Source organism: Cynoglossus semilaevis, chromosome 6 (assembly GCF_000523025.1).
Source record: "Cynoglossus semilaevis isolate Cse_v1.0 chromosome 6, Cse_v1.0, whole genome shotgun sequence".
Taxonomy (NCBI): domain Eukaryota; kingdom Metazoa; phylum Chordata; class Actinopteri; order Pleuronectiformes; family Cynoglossidae; genus Cynoglossus; species Cynoglossus semilaevis.
This window is the reverse complement of record NC_024312.1, coordinates 18,018,162-18,039,029: the sequence shown is the minus strand read 5'-3', so window position 1 is coordinate 18,039,029 and position 20,868 is coordinate 18,018,162. Positions and strand designations below refer to the sequence as shown.

The following is a 20,868-nucleotide window of genomic DNA, read 5'->3' as shown; positions in this document are numbered from 1 at the left end:
CCATAAGTCCCGCCGCTGTCGTGCTCATACAGGGATGACTGGTGTTTTTTTGAAAGAAGTCTGAATTAGGCTTAACCGACCTCTGCATTCGCCTTTTAAGTGGCTGATGAATAAACATGAGTATCACTGGAGCAGGGACTGTATGAAGATGAGAAGAGGTCCAGTTTGTGTATGTGTGTGTGTGTGTGTGTCTGCACTGGGCACAGGGGGTAGAGAAAGGGGGGCATCCAGGGCAATGGGGAGGTTCTTTCTTCCCAGCGGGGCAACATCTCGTTTAATTGGAGCACTTGTGGCACCATTACCTTCTTAACTCATACAGGTTACTGATGACAAAAGAAAACAGTGCTAAGCCTGCCTTTGTTAGCAACAAGGCTGGATTCCTCATTGCTACTCATGTGTGGGAATCATTCATACTCTCACCACGAGCTGCTGCTGCTGCTGCAGCCAGGTGAACAGGGGACAGGGGAACAAAATTAGTATCTTTTACTGGGAAGTGATAATATATTAATCTTATTCATTTTAATTTTTTAATTTATTTATCATTTAAGTAGATTTATTTACCGATGGATGGACAGATGAAAGGTTGATGTTAAAGTAACAGCCTCCTCCCTGGCGTGTTTAAGTTTAACACTAAACTCACCTTTTATTGAATTACATAATTTAAGCCAAAAGATGGCGCTGCCCTCTTATTTAACACGTAGCCCTCCGTCATTCTACTATTTATTTGGAGAAGAGATAGTTACACGGGGCTTGACGACTGGAGATGGTTCTTATTACACTAAGTATTACAGTATTTTTCCTCTGCCTGTCACACTGCCTGTCTTCATGTTGGAGGGGTGAAAACATCTACTGCATGCAAAGCAGCCATTTGCAGTATATATTTATGTATACATACATGTGCATACATATTAAATGAGTGGAATACTAAGTGTATATGCTGACCTAAAGTCATGCCTTTTTCTTGACTTTATGAGAACCTGCTTCTGTTTTTGGTCACCACAGTGCCCTCAAAGACCAATAAGGGTTTGACCTTTTCCCACAGCTTGACCCCACGAGAGAGAAAACACCGTAGCGAATGAAAAGTTTTAATGTTTTTCCACATCGATAGTCCTCTTAAGTCCTACAGCAACTTTACAAACAGTATGATAAACATTTACAGGCTTCACAAAAAATATCAATGATAATTTAAGATAACTGCAGTAATGTAGAGTAGGTTGGGAGAATATAAACACCTGACCTTTATCTGCAGTCTGATCCCATCCATCCAACACACTGCACAGTTTTTTTTAAATCGATTAAATTCAAAATGATTTAACTTAAAACAAAACCATCATCACAGCCTGTAATGCACTGTCTGCAACATTTAAAGTGCACTTGACAAAGTTTTAGGACAGTGTAATATTCAATGAGCAAAATGACACATTCATTTTAAAATCTGAATATTTTATAATTCATATAACCAAAAACACAACAAATTCAATTATGACCAAGACAGCCATTGCAGCCTGTGTCGATTGCAAGGATTCCCACTATAAATTTGCCCATTGGGGGAATAATAAGGGAATTATTATTATTTAGTGCCTATAAATTACAGACACACACACACAGGTGCAGGGTTTCTAAATAATTCTAAAAAGAAGAAACTGCAAACAATCAGAAAACCGAAGACTGACACAAATCCTGAGTATGCACATGTGACATTTCTTTACAATTATCCGTTTTTGTCCCTTCAGCATGGAGCCTTGATTACCATAGAAAGGTGTGAGTAGACATATATAAACATCTATAAAGTCCTCGATGCAACAAGTAAAGATTACTAGATCTAGATTTGATTCATTTGATTTTGAAGTTTTGAACTTGAAGCTGAACTTTTTTTTTCTTTGCTCAGAGAAACATAAATGTTAAAAACAAACACTGAGAAGATCACAATATTTTAAATTCAACAACAGGTAAATATTTCAAATTACAAAATTTGCTGGATTCATTCATTTATTTTGTTTGTTTGTTTGATCAAGAGCCTTAAAAATCTAGGCTTAACATCAGTTCTGCTCCACAGTGAAATTTGACTCCGTTCTGGAAAGAAAGAAAAAAGGACAGTACAGGTAAATATTTCAAAACATTGCAATTTCAATGACACATATGACATGAAAGTATAACATTAATGGCTTGAAGAAATATATAATATTCTAATAACATCACTGCTGCGATAAAAAACAAAACTGCACGGAGAATATCTACTCCCTGAATTTCATGACCCTGAGTAACAGGGACATGAACACACAACTGTAGTTATACTCCATCCAACACCATCAAACATACTGCACCACAAGGTTCAGTCGTTACAAAAGCCACGTGTAATTTGAAAAGTGTGATGTGCTGCCATCAAGAGGACAAATGCAATAGCTCTTTCCGCTAAAACACTGCCTTCGAGGCTTTAGCAGAGCGAGCAGTTTAGGAGCAAAGCTGTCGATTCGACACTTACACGTCCTTGTTTCTCATGTGGTTGTTGTACTGCAGGATCGGTGGGATGCTTTCTTCGTCTTCAGGAACCTGTGAACAATCAGGGAGATGCAGGGAGTGTTGCTTTACATCAGAGGGCTGCAATAACCGCAGCTACAAAATGGAAGATGGGACTTCTTTCGGCCGACTTAACCAAATTAATGTACAACAAATTCAATAAAAAATAAATGAATAAATAATAAAGATGTTAACATGTATGTTACTTGGAAGCTTATCATTAAATGCAAAACAGCTAAACGCATTTACATGGCACTTAGTCCGACCTCAGACAACTGTTTGGGACCCCTGCTTTAAAAGATAGCACATACTATATGCAACTTTTGTTGTCTTGAGAAATAATTGACAGTACTTAGAACAGTACAGTATCGACCAGAGTTGGAGTACTCATAAATAGACTCGGGACACAGACCAGCAGAAGTACAGCAAGTATGTTTATGGAATAACGTGTGGAAAGAAGGGCTGTTTAAGGGTAAAGAAAGAAAGTAATTTTAGCCAATAAAAACTCTCTACTGATACCAATATCTCAGCTTAAGTCTAAGACATCTTAGGTATATATTTATTTTTGGACGTTTATGTGGAAGTGCTTGTATATGTGTGTGTATATGTGTATATATATATATATATATATATATATATATATAAATTGAACTTTATTGATCCCATATTGGGAAATTCTTGCATTAACAGCAGATCTGCTGCCACAGGCTGCCCTATGGTTCGTGTTTTCATTGTTAACTATGACAATAGTTTCCCGACCAACAGGTTCCTACAGATTTTGCGATATGTAATACATAATTGTATGTAAGTTTGAAAATTTGAGTTGCATCGCTACTGGAAACTGGAAGATGAGGACCCCCTGTTCAAGGATGTCAAACTTTCAGCAGGCATTTCCACCAACATGTATCGTCTCCTTTAACCTTTCTATTATATTATTAACGCTAGGGTTGTGTAATATCATTGTCTTAGTGAAATTTTAAATCATGTTTCATATTTTATACATTAAGTAATTCACAGCTCAACTAAAAACCATGTGAAATTTTAGTAAACCTGTCGGCAAACCCACATCTTCTGATCGCCCCTCTTTTCAAACAAGGACTAAAACGTGTTCACAACTTTGTTGCTCACCTCCCAGTAGGCTTCATCGTCAAAGCAGTTATCATCTGCAGGATCTCCCCATATGGGTAGTCTCAAAATGCAGCCTGAGGGAGAAGCCACACGTACGATCACACACACACACAGGGCTTTCTCGAATACACCCACTGTAACAATATCTCATTGCAACGTTTAAATATTAGTCAGTCCCATACCTACAAGGATGCCTCCACCTATGCCGAAGCAGATAGCTACACACATGCCTGCAGCTTGGTGACCACCCTGACGTGTGGGTTTCATGTCTTTGAACTCACCCTCAAAGTCAAAGGTGTTTACTAGCCTTGAATAGGTGGAAGACATGAACCACTGGTTATCAAGAATATAAATAAACAAAACAATTTTAGAGGAATGTTACTGTGTATGGGATTTGGCGCTATCAAGAGTGATGTTCTTAATATTCCTTTAATAAAATTACATTTTAAATCATATTTTTTAGACTTTTAACATCTCTGGGCCAAGGACAAACCTCTGGGGAACACCAACAAATTGTTACAAACAATTTCTGAGTTTTGTATTTTTGGTTTTAAGGGCCACTTACCCTTCAGTACCGTACACTGACTCTGATGCTGCAGCAGCAGTAATGGCTCCCACAATTCCTCCTATAAATCCTGGTAAGGCATGGAGGTTATGTATGCCACATGTGTCCTGGATCTTTAGGTGTTTCTCCATGAACGGCTGAAATAATAACATACATTTAATATATGTATTGAGTCAAACTGAGGCTCAGTACATTAGAGGAATTAATGGTTTTTATCAAACTTTTTAGCAATCTGTCATTTTCTGGAAGATCCCAATCTAAAGTTATAGTTCATGATCTACCAAAGTAATAAAGAAGAAAAAGCTCATTTCCCAACGACAACATTACAACTGCGTCAAAACAAACATGGCAAATGAATTGTTGTGAGGCTGGCATTATTTAAATTGTATTTTTTAAAAGCACACGCTGACATGCCATTCCCAAAACAATGACAACTGAAGTTAGAAGAGAGATGTCACACCGTCAGGTAGATGTATCCCAGAGTGGAGATGATGCCACAGCAGAATCCTACGATCAGGGATCCGTAGGGCATCAGCATAAATTCTGCCGCTGTTCCCACAGCGACACCACCAGCAAGGGTGGAGTTCTGGATGTGGACCTGAAAAATGGATGAAAAATTAAGTGTACTTTCATTTGACCTTACCCTGCATGTATTTTCTTTTGAAATGTATACATGTGGTTGTTCAGTTGTAGTAGCAGGGGTAATAACTATTAATACAGTAGCATTTGTTTCCATAAAAGCAGTTTCCTGGCTTCTAAAACTAGTTTGTGCAGAAACAATAGTTCATGATGCAGTTGCATGAAATTACTACTAAAACAAAATGGTTCTTCCATGCTGGGTGAGGTTGATTGGTTATGGTCAGGAAAAAGGAAATTCATTCATTCCTCAACTTATGTCAGAATTCTTTCTACAGGGCAACGTCACTTGATTTATGTCATAGGTCAGAATTTGCATCAGGACCTTTGCACTCACCTATGCTAACACAGTGGTACCTTCATAATCTAGGAAATAAAAATATCAGAAGAGTCTTACTTACACGCCATAATAAAGGGCAAAAAGATAAAAAAAAAATGAAAGAAAGCAAAGAAATGTAAACAAATCTGTCTTTGTCAGCTAGTTCCTGTGAAAAAATAGTTTCCATTGGTTGGAATGATGGAACTAGACTTTTTAAAACAAATATATGGGACATAACGACATAACCATGAAACGCTGTAGGTGGACAATGTCGTAAACTGACGACAAAATCCTACGAGTGTTTCTGTAGGAAAACAAACAGTAGTGGTCATTACCATGTCCAGCTTCCCATGTTTCTGGAAGAGACTGGAAACTGCCACAGTAGTAAGGACCGTCGAGGACAAGGCCAGATAAGTGTTGATGGCTGCTCTGTGCTGACCATCACCGTGGTCTGTAATGGCAGAGTTAAAACTGGGCCAGAACATCCACAGGAAGAGAGTACCTGGGCAAGAAATGGGAAGATCGACAGCAGACAGGCTACTGCAAAGTGTGTACCTATGACATTTGGCCAAACAAAATTACTAGATACTTTTTCGTTGACTTTTTTGTTGTTACCGTTCCCAATTGCTCCATAGTTTCTATTTATGCCTTACCAATCATGGCAAAGACGTCTGAGTGATAAACAGAGCCCTGCAGACGACTGCTTTGATCCAGATTAGGTCGATAGAGCATCCACGAGATAGCTAGACCGTAGTACGCTCCAAACATGTGGATAACCATAGAACCGCCAGCATCCCTGGCCTTCAAGAGAACATAACACAAGGAAGTTGACCATCACACATAGTGACTAAATGAACTCTTCTTATACAAAGTTGTGTGTAGGTAGAAAAAAGCAGTGATTCCAGGAGGGTCTATTCTTGCTAAATATATTATTCAAATATTTAAATTTACAGCACTAACACTATCAACTGATGCTTTCCACTTACATGAATGAGATTTAGGATGATATATTCCTCCACAGCAAACAAGGTGATGCCAAACAGGGTGAGAACCAGCAGCTGAACTGGACTCACTTTACCAAGCACTGCACCATAGGCAATTAAACACCCAGCCACACAGAAGTCAGCATTGATCAGACTGGGGAGTAGAGAACGGGAACAGCATTTGATAATTATTTATAATCTGTTATTTTAAACCCAACATCACAGTCTATTAACTACAAGTGCTACTTGTTTATATCTACAAGCTCACAATCTTAAATATCATTGGTTTGATTTGCAGCTGTGCTGTGTTAAGCAGAGTTGTATTAATTTCCATATTTTCTGGACTATAAGTCACACCAGCCAAAACTAGCATAATAAAAAAAAAAACAACCATATATAAGTTGCTCCAGAGCATAAGACCCACGAGTGCCCCCTAGCCGATGCCAGTGTGAAAATTAAGAAACATGTAAATTCTCAGTGATACAGAAGTAGCGGATACTGATACACAAGCCTAGTGCGCCCTCTAGTGGCGGTCAGTGTGAAAATAACAAACGTAAATTTTCAGTGGTAAAGGAGTAGAATATACTGGTAGACAAAAGAAAGTGCTGCTACATGTGGCCAAGTGTTGGAATAATTCACTGTGGCTTCCAACCTCACTGTAACATTTACCTCCTGAGCTCACTGTAAGGTACTACAGAGGTAACAACATATTAGCTCCAGTCTGTGAGTGCAAGCTGGAATTCTTATTAAATTGAACTTTTAGTAGAAAAAAGAACTCTATTTATTTATTTTGTTTGATGCAGATAGCAGTTTTGTGAGCGTGATAAATAAAATATCAGTGGAGATTTGGAGCATGTGTTGACATAGGGGTCATCTATGAAAGTGCTGTCTACAAAGGGCTGCAGAACAAGTTCTCCTCTGATCTGGAGACAGGCTGAGCCAACCAGGCTGAGCCAACATCATGAAACATCCACTTCACAGCTCATCCCAGTACTTTTCATTAATTTTATTCCCACTGAGAATAAAACCAGAAACACTTACTTTTCAACTCCAATTTTAATTTTTCCATCAGTGTAATCCAGGGAATGGAACCAACCCTGCATGAGCAGTGCCCACTGAAGACCAAAGGCCGCTATTAGGAAGTTGAAACCTACGGCGCCGAAGCTGTATCTCTTAAGAAATGTCATCAAGAAGCCGAATCCAACAAAGATCATGACATGGACGTCCTGGAAACCTGGAGCACAGGCAAAAGAAAAAGAAAAAGAAAATCATGGGTGGAATAAAAGCTCAGGGGATGAAATATATCCACACAAAATATTTTTCTTCTGTCCCATATTTATTACATCTCATATACACATATATATGAGATGTAACTTCAGGCTTTTTTGATAACATTTTATTGGGTCTTTTTATTTGTGTTTGGTCTTGTTTAGAAATTGTACTTTCCTTGTATTTGTATAATACTACAAGATGCGTCTTTCTCCCCCATTAGCTGAGATAATAAAATAATACAGATTTGGTCAATAAATCAATGCACACTATAATGCCAGAAAAAACAATGTTAAGAATTAAAACAAATTCTGGAACGAAACAACGTGAAGCTGTTTAGCAGCTCTTCATATCAGCAGCAAGAGTAAAAATAATCCATTTTAAAAACATCAAATTACAGCCAAATAAATAAATACTGCAATATAAAATAATTCACATTTGATCAATGTGATAAGTATAAAAACATATAAGCGTAGTTGTGTGATTTCCCTGGACATGTTAAGTTCTGACATGAACAGGGAAACAGGCAGCACACAAGTGCAACACAGGGAAGACTCCCTTTAGGTGCAGGAAGAGTATTCAGAGAAATCACAACATTCATCAATTTGTGTAAAGACAAGGTACAAAGAACCAGGCACAGACTACTAGGCATGAACAACAAACACAAAGCATGAGCACAGAACAACGAGCCAACAAAACCTGAAGGTGTGGAGGACAGAGGTTTATATACCCAGGACACCAGGTGACACCAGTGAGACTGATGACAGAGACACAGGTGAGGGTGATCACACTGATTAACTCCACCAACAGGTGGAAAGGTAAGGAGCTACGCTAGTGAGAGCTTGGCGATTACAGTACTTTTTTATTCCCTTTCGTCCATACTTAAAAAACAATATTGTTTAATAACTAAGAACATAATTTTACACAAACCCCTAAATAGACCAGAGGTCGTCCATTCATTATCTTTATTTGACTTTCCTCTTAACTCATTTTCCTAACCACCAGTATCTATTTGTTCTACTGTGTTTAACATACACGTCATCAAGACAAAGTGTCCTGCTTGTATAATATTGTTATTTGGTGTTTATTTTGAAACCCAGTCACGGGCCAGATTGGACAGTTCAGTGGGCCCCAATTTGGTTTATTGAAAATTTACGTATTCTGACCTTTTGACCTCAACATATTTGCCAATAGAATCGAAGTCAACAACTCATGTATGACATCATCACATGCACAGAGGAGGAACTACACAGACACGCACGTCCAACAGTGAGCATGTGACTCTCCATACTTTGCGTTCATAGCTTTGGTTAATGACGAAAACACAATGATCAGGTCCCAGTGAGATACTAGAATTTCAACTAACAACTAACTTTTCACTCTTTTTAACTGTGCAATTCAGTTTTTTTCTCTGAAAGCTATGGTTTTTGGAGCAAGAGATTTTATAATATCGATCATATCGGCCGACTGATCTATATCTATAAGAATTAGTTTTAACTCCAATAATGAAAACCCGATAACGCAATTCCTGGGTTTCGCGAAATGATGACTGCTCTAAAAATAATTGAATTCCCAGCCGACCGACCAGTCAGACGCCTCAGAGCTCTGAAGAACTTTTATTGAAACACAATTGCTCTACCTACCTGCGTCCACCAATGGCAATGTCTTACAACATACAACAGTCACCTTCACTGCTACACACAAGACACCCAGCTCTGCTTTATCATAAAACCCAAACTTTTAAACTTTTAACAACAATCTGCCCGAACAAACGCACAGTACATGGTTTCAAATTTGTTATGATCTTGTTGTTCGTACTGTTTCAATGACTTTGTTTTATTGGACAATCAGTTGACCTATGTAACTGTCAAGCGTCCTTGGGTGTTCGACAAACGCTGTTTAAATAGAATGTGTTATTAGTATGAGTCAGTCAATGACAAAGTCATGGCCCTGTACTGCACAGGCCAGCTGGAGTGTGTCATTATTAAATACGGATGGGAAACAAACACAAACAAACACTACAAGACACCTGTGACTCCCATACCAGTGAGAAGCAGAACGGGGGGGCGGGGAGGGGGGTGAGGGAGGTGATGGTACGGATGGCTGGATGGATAAACACGGTTCTGCTGCTCTGTGAAGATTCCCGTTATTATGAATAAAGGGAATAAATATTCATTTCTAGCATTTCGTTTTTGAACTCAAGATTATTTACCATTACCTTTAAAACCTGGCAACCCAATAGAAGGTCAGTATGTAAAGATCCCACAACATCACGCACTACTTCATTACCCTAAGCGTATTGTTTGCGAAATCTGCAATAGCTGGGAAGCAATTGCATGTGGGTGCCAGCATGAAGAAGGAACTGATGGTAACAACATAACATTGAACACTCGGACACATTACAGGAAACGTTACAGCTTTCCACCGTGCTGTAAGTAAGGTTGGAAACCTGTCCACCATAATGTTATCATGTGATAATGGGCTGAGAAACTCATTTATCAATTGACATACAACATCATTATAGAAATGGTGTCATGATAGTCTTACACTGAAACCGACATCGTGGGACACACACACACACGCACGTCTATGTACAGTACATACAGCATGTATGTACACAATGTACAGTACTCTTCATATTTGTCTGTGTCTATGTTAGGGTAAACAAGCCTGCTCTGTGTTAAGTAGGATTTCTATGTAAGTAGGATATTTGAATAAAGACACAAAGTCTAACACTGAGTCAGTTATGGTTAAACTGGAAAAAACCTCGAGGGACTCCATCCTCATGGGGAATGTGCACCTGGTTGATGTCAGGTCCTTGTCAGCAGGCGGAATATTGCACGTCAGCCTAATCTGAGATTAACTCGCCAAATCAAGTAGAAAAATATACAAACAAATGGCTGCCAAATTTTTAAAGAATCAGATTGAATTTTCTTTTAAAAATGCCATGAAAATAAAATAGAATGTTTTGTTAAAATGTTTTTTTATTAAAAATATTTATATTTTATAAAAAATAAAATAATCCATATTGAATAGCAAGGCAAATGTCAAAAGAGGATGTGGTTAAAGAGAATGATAAGACAAGGGGAGGTAAAAAGATGACCACTTACTTGGATATCTGAAGTAGAAGTCATTCTCAATGTCAGATGATATATTTTTTTTCCGTTTTGTCTCAACCCAGTGTGGATCGGACTCCTCGTTGTATCGAATAAAAACACCAAATAAGATGATCATGGCCGTCTGCCATACAATACAAACTGCTGGTAGACTGAGGTGAACATTGGTGTTCTTTTGGCGGTCACACAGCTGTCTGAAGCTCTGTACGCTGCCCATCCTTTCTGCTTCTCTTCTGTTCTTCTTACTTATTCAAAGGTCAAGTGAGAATGCAAGTTCAAGAAGGAAAAAAAACACTTTTGAGAGGTGACCATTTCAAGTCGAGCTGACGATGACTACAGGACACTCCCCCATGTCACTCCCACCTTTTTCCATCTGCAACAATCTGGAGTCCCTCTCACCATAGCGGCATGACTTTGAGTAATTTTTTTTAAAGATGTCAGTTGATTCCGACTATCTTTTTTATCTACTTCGAAAATAATAATAATAATAATAATAAGACTTGGTAGTGACCGGAGGCAAAGGCTGTCTAAACACAGCAGTTACATACACATCCTGCTTAACCTCCAGGCCACAGTGCTACTCACCTGCTGTCAGTGGTAGTTTCGATGAAGGACGTAGTCTGTTTGTTTGTGTCTCCTGTGAAGCATTAAGTGTAAATAATCAGTATCCCTGTGGGGCCATATCACACACTCAGCTAGCCATTGTTGCCCATGAGTGTGTGCTCAAATAGGACTCCAAGAAAGGACACACTCTCTTCAACTCTTTTCAATTCATGATACAGGAAAGCTTATGCTCTTATCTATCCTGATGGTAAAAAATGATGCATTTGTGCCTTGTTACTTAAATCCCTGTGCGGGATAGAGTTCAAGGACCACCATTGTTCTGAGCACATATGGACTAAAGACTCGAGGTCTGCCAAATCCACCAACAAACCAACTTGAACTTGAAACCTTCCAGACCCAGGTCCCACCAAACCACTACTGCCCCCTATGTAGGTATAAAGTTGGGGTTAGGGACATTCACTTCACTTCATGCATACATTTAAATACTAACCACTTGGGCATTCAAATGTTTGTCATTGAAGTCACATGTTGTTTTTAATGGTGTTTATTGCTCTTTTAATTTATCTATTAAAATGGCATTTTGGTCACATGGGTCAAACTCAGGCCCGGGGGCCAAATCTGGCCCATAGTGTAATTATATTTGGCCCGCATGATCATATAATTTGTGTACTAGAGTTGGCCCTATTATTCCTAATATTTCCTGTTATGTTCTCTATATAAAAGACCACTTTAATTGTCTCTTTTCACCCAGTAACTGTTTGTGGATGTTTCTCAGTAACATTTTAGCTTTGACTTGTAAACCCTGTTATCAAAAAGTTAGGTCTTTCTAGAAATCCAAACGCAAAAGGACACTTCTTAAATGCTTAGATATGCAACTCTTTTCTAGAGTTTTTAAATAAAATCTCTGAAAATCCTGAAATAGCCATGCCATGGCTACTGGTGCACCACCACATATGATATTCACTCTATAAAACAACAATCTGGATAGTCTTTTTCATTTTTCTTTTTGTCTGTGTATTTTTAAAGGTGTAAAGGTGTAAACACAAACACCTAAATGTAAGTTGTCACCATGGGCCAGACTTCATTGTTTGGTTAGGGTTATGACTGGAGAACAAACAGCAGCTTATATTTACACTGCACCTCAAGAGGACACATGTTTCAGGAAATGGTTTAGTTCAAGTTTATGTTAATGTAAGTAAACCTTCTCTACATCTATATATAACAATGAGGGAGTCATTTACCTTACTGAAGGATAACATTTCATCACAATGTTTACTAAACAGAAAAAACTTCACATCACATTTGTAGCTACTAAGCAATCCAGTCGGAGTTATGCTGGTGGCACCAACACACAACCTGGTGTCTGGTCCAACCAGCCCTCAGGTGTGAAAACAACAAGTGGGGACTTTTGACATTCATCTGTAGCAACAGATGAATGTCAAAAGCATCCTACTGACACGTGAGTAGCAACCTACTGACACGTGACTGGCAACCTGCTGTCATAGCAGTAAGAAAACTGACTGGTAGGTTGATCATGACATCTTAGTTCTCCTTAGAGAAGTAACCACAGAATAGATTCTTTCTATCCATCTATCTATCCATCTATCTATCTATCTATCTATCCATCTATCTATCTATCTATCTATCTATCTAACCTTTAGTTTGTTTGACTCACTCTAGACCTGGGATGCCCACACAAATGAGCAGTCTATAGTCTATAATCTATAGTGTAAGTCAGTGTAGTGCAGTCTACAGTGTATCGTATTTTCTGAACTATAAATTGCACCAAAAAATGCATAATGAAGAAGAAGAAAAAAAATAAAACATAGATATACATTTTCAGTTGCACAACAGTAGCAGATACTGGTACACAAGCCTAGAGTGCCCTCTAGCGGCTGTCAGTGTGAAAAAACAAACGTGAAATTATATATTTTATTATATAAGACGCACCTAAGTCGCAAGCCCAGACAAAGGATGCAAAAAGGAAAATATGGTACTTAGAATGAACCTAACCGTTTTCCTTTGTATATTTCCATCCATCCATCCATTTTCATCTGCTTATCCGTTACCGGGTCGCGGGGGCAGTAGTCACCACCCAAATCACACTGCACCATACCAACCCCTCAAACCTTCCTGCGGGTGGTGAGTCCACTGGAAGGTACCAACCGCCCTAACTGGGATTCGATCTTGCCCAGGAGGTTCCACACCAATGACAGAGACATTGGCTCTGGGCCAAAGCGCCATCCTTTGTATATTTATTCTTTATAATTTATTATAAATGAATCAAATTATAACTAGATAGCGTTGATGAACAATAAGTAATTGTATATTTTATATAGTCCAATAAAATATTTAATAATGTATATGATTAAAAAATAACTATGATCAGTTATTAATAGAAATTACAGAAAACAAAGCTAACAAACACCCGAGAATAGTTATATAAATGTATTTTTATTTACAAATAAAATATATAAAATATTTCCAGAGAAACACATCAATTTAATTTTCCTTCACTCTGTTGTCAATAAAAAACACTTTAATTATGTTGTAATAAAAAATGTGTTTTGCTGTATTTAGTAGTACCGTGCACTGTACATATTTTAAAACAAAAGTAACAGTAGTGTTTGTGAGTAGTCTGTCATTTCTGAAGGCTTTAATCCATTAACTGTCCTTCAAAAGCAAAACAAGCTGCTGTTCTAAAGCTTTCATCTCATCGTCCGGCAGAAGATACTTTTGAATGATATCAGAGACATCTTTCTCAGTGTAGCACTCAAAGTCCCTTTTGTTCTTAAATGGCAAATGTCCAGCCAGTTCACAAAGAGCAACATTAAAGGCAGAGTCTTCTTTGACACCAAAACACGACAGCCTGGGCCACACAATGATACGGACGCCTCTCCTCAAACTGAGATCGTCTTTATCTTGCATCCCATCATGGGGAGGACATCCTCTAGTCATGAACAAGTTGTGTGCGACGTTAGCAGCCACCAGAAGGTCTGTCACCTCACACACAGCTCGGGAGACTTCCTCCACTTGTTCTGATTCTGTATAAAACAGAAACCCCACAGGAAAGTCTAAGAAGCGATAAAACCCCTTTTCAGGAACCAGTGGTTCGGCCTGTCTCGATTCTATCTTGAGCTCGCGGCCCATGTAGTAGCCATGTAGGTGTAAATGATTGACAGACGCAAATGCTCCCAAACTGTTGAAACCCACACGAAAGCCAGTGTCTGAGCTCAGGAGCACAGACTCTATTCCAACCTGAATGGTGAACGGTGTCAGAATCTGTGGCAGACAGCTCAGAGGGTCTGGAACTAAGAGACAATGTCCAAACTCCAAAGGACTGACATTGACAAGTACAGTCATCCTACTGGGCTGAGGCGCCTCCTCGCCATTGTGCAAATCTGGGTGTCTTTCTGTGACCTTAACCATCTCAAATATAACTTCCTCCGGATTTATTTTGTTAAAATTAAACTGTCTGGGATTAAATTCCTGCCTAATGCTCAGTATCTCCTGTGGCTTCCTTTTCTCACTTCCTCTTTGAACATTTAATTGTGCCACATAGTTATGCGAACCAGGCATGATATGGGTTTGTAAAGCCCCTAGAGTGTAGCGAAAAAGTCCCGCCTCCATCCTCTTTGTCCAGCCAGTTTGGAGCAGTGTGTCAAACTTTGCTGGTACCGGTGACGTCCTGGAACTGGGTCCACTGCTCCGACAGACATCTGTGACAAATTCCTGGTCAGTGTACACAAACTGGAGTGGCATGGTTGGATCTGTGGATACAGCAAAGGGGCAAGAGATACAAAAATGAGACTGTAGTGATTACTGATGCTCTGCCATTAACCTTAAAATGTTTCTAAAGACATACAGTATTTAAAGAAGAAAAACGTTTTGCTGATGTGGGTCATGGTTTAGGAAACAAACTAAATAGTTGGATTAGTCAAATATAGTTGTTGCTGCTACCTCTATTTAGCCCAAACATCTCTGAAACATTACATTACTCCCTGTCTATAAAAACAAACAAACTTCTGTATAATTTTGATTTTTTTTTAGTATTTGCATTCATTTGTATGAAAACATATGATATATTAGTTTAGAATTACTGTTTATTTTTGTACCACGTTACAAACATATCTATTAACGACTATTAACCTTTTAATAAAATGTAAACATTTGAATCGCTACCGGAAATGGCTGAACATGTTTATGTAAACGTCCCTACACATTTCTATAGCTATTATATTTACAAATTACAAATAAAAGATGTTCCAATTGATTGTGGTTATTATTTCAGTTTTGAGTCTTATACTTACACTGAGCTTTAAGCTGACAGATGTGGTCGTCCTGGCTCTCTTTAGAAGAATGACTCTGACGATTCGCTGATTCAATAAATAACAAATGAATTGTACTAAAACAATGTGATAGCAGCGACGTTACCTCACTAGAACAGCAAGAAGCTACAAATTCATTCGGCTTCCAACTCACCTTTATTTATTTTTTAGATTGCCTTAACAGACAGACAGACAGACAGATAGACGATAGCACTATATAAAATATCATACACGTTTGATAATTTCACCTCCACGTCACAGACACATTTCCTTTAACTTCTTTTTCTGAAAGGATAAACGGCTGCTTTCTTTCGTCGAATAGCACAATCCTGACATCTCCTGGAAACGGCTTGTTACTACCATTAAAAATGAAGACACCGTCTTTTCCGTTTAACCTCGGTGTCTTGTAACATACGGCAGGTGAGGGACAATATTTCTCGGACAGTTCACCAGTGTTTGGCCTAACTTTATTATTTAGTTACTTTAACGTGTTTTTGTCGTGCAAGACAAGAAACATGTTTCTTAATTAAAGTAATATTGTTGTAAACATTTAGTGCGCAGTTATTTCCTAAAATAAAACGGATGTACCCTCAAATTAACAAGAGAGAGAACAGAGCATTAGTAGCTACATGTATTGTTGTTGTACAAATAAATTGCTTTAGATAAGAGTGGACCTAGTTTTGTATAAATATGCCGTGTTATTTTGAATTCAGTCCTTAGTTTTACACCATTACACAGATTTATATGGAGGTCAGTTGGGCCAATCTTTCAATTTTTTCAGTCAATTTTTTCAGTCATTTTTTCAGTCAGTTCAATCAGTCTGAACAAATGTTTATTGTTCTAAAACAAAATACAGTTATTCTATATAATAAACATTTTTTTTATAAACAAAATCAAAAATACAAAACAACATAATGTAAATTAATGATTTATAGTCTAAAATCATCTTCCCGATTTTGGAATCATCGTGTGTGTATGCTTTAGTGCCTAGAAATTACCCAGTCATTCTGGTTGAGTGCTGTTGACTAATTTTAAAGGTATGAGCAGTCAGCCAATCAGGCACTGGGGCTATTTTAACCACTGCATAGCATTACAGATAAAGCCACTGACAGGGCTGTGTATTCTCATCAGAGTGGAGTCGCAGCAGTTTGGACTTTTATCAACATTACACTGGTTACAAGTAAAAGGAATGATGAAAGGAAGCAATAAGGAAGTAAGTAATATTGTTTTATCTAAAAATGTAATGCTCACAAGATATGCAGTGAAAAAAAGTATATATTTGTACAGTAATAAATAATGGACTGGGCTTTCTAGGTACTTGGTTTAATATTTTATAACAAATTTTTAGAACCCTAAACGGTTAATATTATTAATAGAGTTTATCTTGTAACTCTGTACCACCCATGCGTGCTGTTATTTTTAAACATCACCAGGAGTTTGTGTTACAAACACATCATAGTCACTCCACTCATAAAAGCCAGTGACTCAAACAATAATGTTTTATTTAAAAATAATAATAATAAAAAAATGCTAAAAACACGGTAAACCAACAGAAAAAAATTATATATATAACAGCTCTGTCTTGTTTTCATACATTTGTATTTTGACCACCTGTCTTTTTTATAGATGAGAAACGCCACCGAGGACAAAGCCTACCCCCTAAATATAAATAGGTCACCAGACACCGGCACAGCTGGGGCTTACCAGTCACCCTCCGTTGTCCGAGGTATGACGTGCACAATTTAGCCTTACATCGCTATACTTCAATATTAATATTAATTCTTAAAATATAAATAATATGTTTGACATTTGATTTAATTTACAAAGTAATATGTAAAATGCCATGATGTTAAAGTAGTTTTATTTCTTTGTGACTGATTTCGTAAATGAAGTGGTTTTATAAGAATTAGTGAAATGGTATAATGGGAATGTATATGTCAAAAACTCGTGCCAAAAATATTATTTAATGACTGCCCAGATGTAAAGTATGCACTGGATTTTCAATGATATTAAGAAATCATTTACAGAAATTAGCTAGATCTCTAATAATGTGACTTTAATGACCTACTATTACTATGCACTTTATTTAATCTAGGGAAATTATCAAAATTCCGACCGGCACACACATTTCCCTGCACATGACTTTGTGGGGCCCTTATTTCCAATTGCAGTTTTATTTTAATATTAATTCTCTTCCACATTAAAAGTACGTGATATTTCGGCAGGAGAAGAAGCCAGCCCCGGGCCTCAACCTGGGACTACTGCTAATAAGGAAAATGCAGTCAAGCCAACTCTCCAGATAACCTTCAGCACATTCACTGTCAAGAATGGCGGCGAGCTAAAAGTTGAAATCCCAGTGTTTGGGCAGGGGCCGTTGAAATCTGAATGGAAAAAAGATGGTAATGCAGTTAAAGAGACGTCAAGACTTGAAGTTTCTGCCACACCCTCATCGACAGTCCTGCACATAAGACATGCTGCAAGGGAGCATGCTGGTCAATATTCCATCAGAGTGAGCAATAGTGCAGGGAACGTTTCAGGAGAAATAACTGTTGTTGTTCTTGAAAAGCCCGACCCACCCACAGGACCAATAAGGATTGTTGATGTCAGCTCTGACTGTGTGACCATCTCCTGGGAGCCACCTGAATACTTAGGAGGCTGTCAGCTGGATAACTACGTAGTGGAGAAACGTGAAACTTCAAGTACTAATTGGCAGACCGTGTCCGCAACAACAGTTAGAACCACAATTAAAGTCACCAAGCTGAAGACAGGTAGTGAATACCAGTTCAGAGTGTTTGCAGAAAACAGGTACGGAAAAAGTACTGCAATCACATCTCCTATTGTAATTGCACAGTATCCATTCAGCGTACCTGCTGCTCCTGGCACTCCTTTTGTGTCTACAGTCACAAAATACAGCATGATTGTTGAATGGGAGCCCCCGGCCAAAGATGGTGGCAGTCCGATTGTTGGCTATCACCTCGAGCAGAAGGAGAAAAATAGCATTTTATGGACAAAGTCAAACAAGTTTGTGTTACCTGATGCCCGATTCAAAGCGATGGGACTGGAAGAAGGGATCATGTATGAATTCAGGGTCTTTGCTGAGAACCTTGCAGGACTCAGTCCATCAAGCAAGATATCAGAGGGTCATGTAGCAAGAGACCCCTGTCATCCACCTGGTAAGCCCGAAGCTGTAGTCATTACAAGAGAGAACATCACATTGAGGTGGAACAAACCCCAGTTTGATGGTGGAAGCACCATCACAGGATATGTTGTTGAAAAGAAGGACCTTCCTGATGGCAGATGGATGAAGGCAAACTTCACTAATGTTATTGAAGAACAGTTTACAGTCACTGGTCTCACTGGGGGCCAAAGTTATGAGTTCAGAGTAGCTGCTAAGAATTGTGCCGGTGTTTGGAGCGCACCTTCGGAGAGCGTGACCATCACTGCTCAGGATGTCATTGAAGGACCTACAGCAATGGTTGATCCTAAGTTCAAGAGCACAACTGTAGTTCAGGCAGGGGAGACGTTTGTTATTGATGCAGATTACTTTGGAAAACCCCTCCCTCAAGTTTTGTGGCTTAAAGATGGAAAAGAAATTGACAAAGTTACACCAAGAACAGAAGTCAAAAACACCCTCACACACACCACGTTGACTGTGAGAGAGTGCACACGAGCCGATGGGGGCCTGTTTGTTTTGACCCTAATTAACATGGGGGGAACTACATCTGTGCCCGTAAATGTTAAAGTCTTGGATCGGCCTGGACCTCCGGATGGCCCCCTACGGGTGAAGGTTGTTAGTGCTGATAAGTGCAGTCTTCACTGGGGCCTTCCCTTGAATGATGGTGGTGCCTGTGTTTCCCACTATATCATTCAAAAAAGAGAGACCAGTCGTGTGTCATGGAGTGAAGTTGAGGATCATGTTGAAGCGCTCTCATATAAAGTAACAAAACTAGTGCCTGGAAAAGAATACATGTTCAGAATTGCTGCTGTAAATAAGTTTGGTGTTGGTGAGTTCTTGGAATCAGACCCTGTCGTTGCTCAAAATCCTTTCACAACACCAAGCGCTCCTTCCATTCCCATAGTAAGTGCAGTGACTGGCGACTCAATAGCCCTAACATGGGAAAGACCCGAGAGTAACGGAGGCTCTGAGATAGATGGCTACATCCTGGAAAAACGTGACAAAGAGGGCGTCAGATGGACTCGGTGTAACAAAAGAAGACTAAATGATTTACGTTTTCGCTGCACAGGACTCACAGAAGGCCATTACTACCAGTTCAGAGTAATGGCAGAAAATGCTGCAGGTGCGGGAACACCCAGTGACCCGAGTGAGTACATAAAGGTATGTGAAGCTGCATACCCTCCAGGTCCTCCTACCAATCCTAAAGTGACTGATCATTCTGGCAGCACTGTTTGTCTGGCATGGTCAAAGCCCATTTATGATGGCGGAGCAGGCATCAGTGGATATTTAGTCGAGATGAAACAAACAGCAGAAGATGAGTGGATCACATGCACACCAACCACAGGTATAGAGAAAACAAATTATATTGTTACAGGACTGAGAGAAAACGCTGAGTATCATTTTCGTATACGTGCCATCAATACATCTGGCCCTGGAGAGCACGTTGATCTGCCCGGGTCAGTAAAGGCGGTTGAAAAACTAGAGGCACCGGAAATTGAATTGGACACCGCTTTGAGGAAGATTGTAAATGTTCGAGCTTGTTCCACATTGCGGCTTTTTGTCAACATCAAGGGTAAGCCAGAACCTGAAATTAAATGGACAAAGGAAGAAGGGACAATCAGTAAGCGCGCTCAAATTGAGGTAACAAGTTCCAACACAGAACTGTTGATTGAAAATGTAAATAGAAATGACACAGGGAAGTATGTGTTGACTGCTACAAACTTCAGTGGCTCCAAATCAGCATTCATTAATGTCAGAGTGTTGGACTCTCCCAGCGCGCCAACAAATCTGGAGGTGAAGGATATAAAAAGAGACTCTGTGGTTTTATCCTGGGAGCCGCCTCTCATTGATGGTGGTGCAAAGATATTGCACTACATCATAGAGAAAAGGGAGGAGGCAAGAAAAGCGTTTACAAGTGCCTGTAGCACATGTGTAAGGAACTCATACAAGATTGAAAATCTTCAGGAAGGATCCTTTTATTGTTTCCGTGTCCTGGCTGTGAACGAGTTTGGAGCTGGACAACCAGTAGAAACAACCGAGGCTGTCAAAGTCTCTGAGGTGCCATCTCCTCCTGGCAAGATCACAGTTAGTGATGTCACTTCACAAAGTGTGAGACTCCTTTGGGAAAAACCTGACCTTGATGGAGGAAGCAAAATCACATGTTATGTTGTGGAAATGCAAACTGAGGGAGACGACACTTGGGCAGTATGTTCAGAGAGTAAAGCACAAGAAGTGACCATTACTGGGCTGACAACAGAAAAGAAGTAC

At 39.1% G+C, this 20,868-nt stretch overlaps 3 protein-coding genes across 4 annotated transcripts in view; 1 reads left to right on the top strand and 2 right to left on the bottom strand.

Annotated features, from left to right (window-relative positions):
* Nucleotides 1–1,069: 1,069 nt before the first annotated feature.
* Nucleotides 1,070–10,933, bottom strand: rhcgb (Rh family, C glycoprotein b). Its single transcript, XM_008312535.2, has 11 exons — nucleotides 10,528–10,933; nucleotides 7,190–7,382; nucleotides 6,152–6,302; nucleotides 5,819–5,966; nucleotides 5,501–5,667; nucleotides 4,671–4,808; nucleotides 4,211–4,347; nucleotides 3,828–3,952; nucleotides 3,646–3,719; nucleotides 2,483–2,550; nucleotides 1,070–2,073 (listed from the first exon to the last, which is right to left on the bottom strand). Exons 1-11 carry the CDS (start codon nucleotides 10,748–10,750, stop codon nucleotides 2,040–2,042), a joined length of 1,458 nt encoding a protein of 485 aa, XP_008310757.1. The 5' UTR covers nucleotides 10,751–10,933; the 3' UTR covers nucleotides 1,070–2,039.
* Nucleotides 10,934–13,668: 2,735 nt separating this feature from the next.
* On the bottom strand, nucleotides 13,669–15,722 carry gdpgp1 (GDP-D-glucose phosphorylase 1). 2 transcript variants are annotated; one of them, XM_008312534.3, is made up of 3 exons: nucleotides 15,580–15,722; nucleotides 15,408–15,473; nucleotides 13,669–14,867 (listed from the first exon to the last, which is right to left on the bottom strand). In XM_008312534.3, exon 3 carries the CDS (start codon nucleotides 14,857–14,859, stop codon nucleotides 13,762–13,764), a length of 1,098 nt encoding a protein of 365 aa, XP_008310756.1. In that variant the 5' UTR covers nucleotides 14,860–14,867; nucleotides 15,408–15,473; nucleotides 15,580–15,722; the 3' UTR covers nucleotides 13,669–13,761. The 2 variants fall into 2 exon arrangements, with proteins under 2 accessions (XP_008310756.1, XP_008310755.1); XM_008312533.3 differs by having other exon boundaries at nucleotides 15,408–15,702.
* A 43-nt stretch (nucleotides 15,723–15,765) lies between these two features.
* LOC103380534 (titin-like) overlaps nucleotides 15,766–20,868 on the top strand; it is a 9,445-nt gene continuing 4,342 nt past the window's right edge. Inside the window, exons 1-4 of the mRNA XM_008312543.3 lie at nucleotides 15,766–15,845; nucleotides 16,557–16,638; nucleotides 17,052–17,151; nucleotides 17,651–20,864. Coding sequence (XP_008310765.2) covers nucleotides 16,615–16,638; nucleotides 17,052–17,151; nucleotides 17,651–20,864 — 3,338 coding nt within the window. The 5' untranslated portion in view covers nucleotides 15,766–15,845; nucleotides 16,557–16,614. The remainder of the gene's footprint in view (nucleotides 15,846–16,556; nucleotides 16,639–17,051; nucleotides 17,152–17,650; nucleotides 20,865–20,868) is intronic.

Bases quoted from the DNA above. Each gene is read 5' to 3' on its own strand.
- rhcgb (XM_008312535.2), bottom strand. From the start codon at position 10,750: ATGGGCAGCGTACAGAGCTTCAGACAGCTGTGTGACCGCCAAAAGAAC. The intron at 6,303-7,189 runs GTAAGTGTTTCT...TCTACTCCCCAG, and splicing joins ATTAAAATTGGAGTTGAAAA to TCTGATCAATGCTGACTTCT. The intron at 2,551-3,645 runs GTGAGCAACAAA...GATTGTTCACAG, and splicing joins ACGATGAAGCCTACTGGGAG to GTTCCTGAAGACGAAGAAAG.
- gdpgp1 (XM_008312534.3), bottom strand. From the start codon at position 14,859: ATGCCACTCCAGTTTGTGTACACTGACCAGGAATTTGTCACAGATGTC.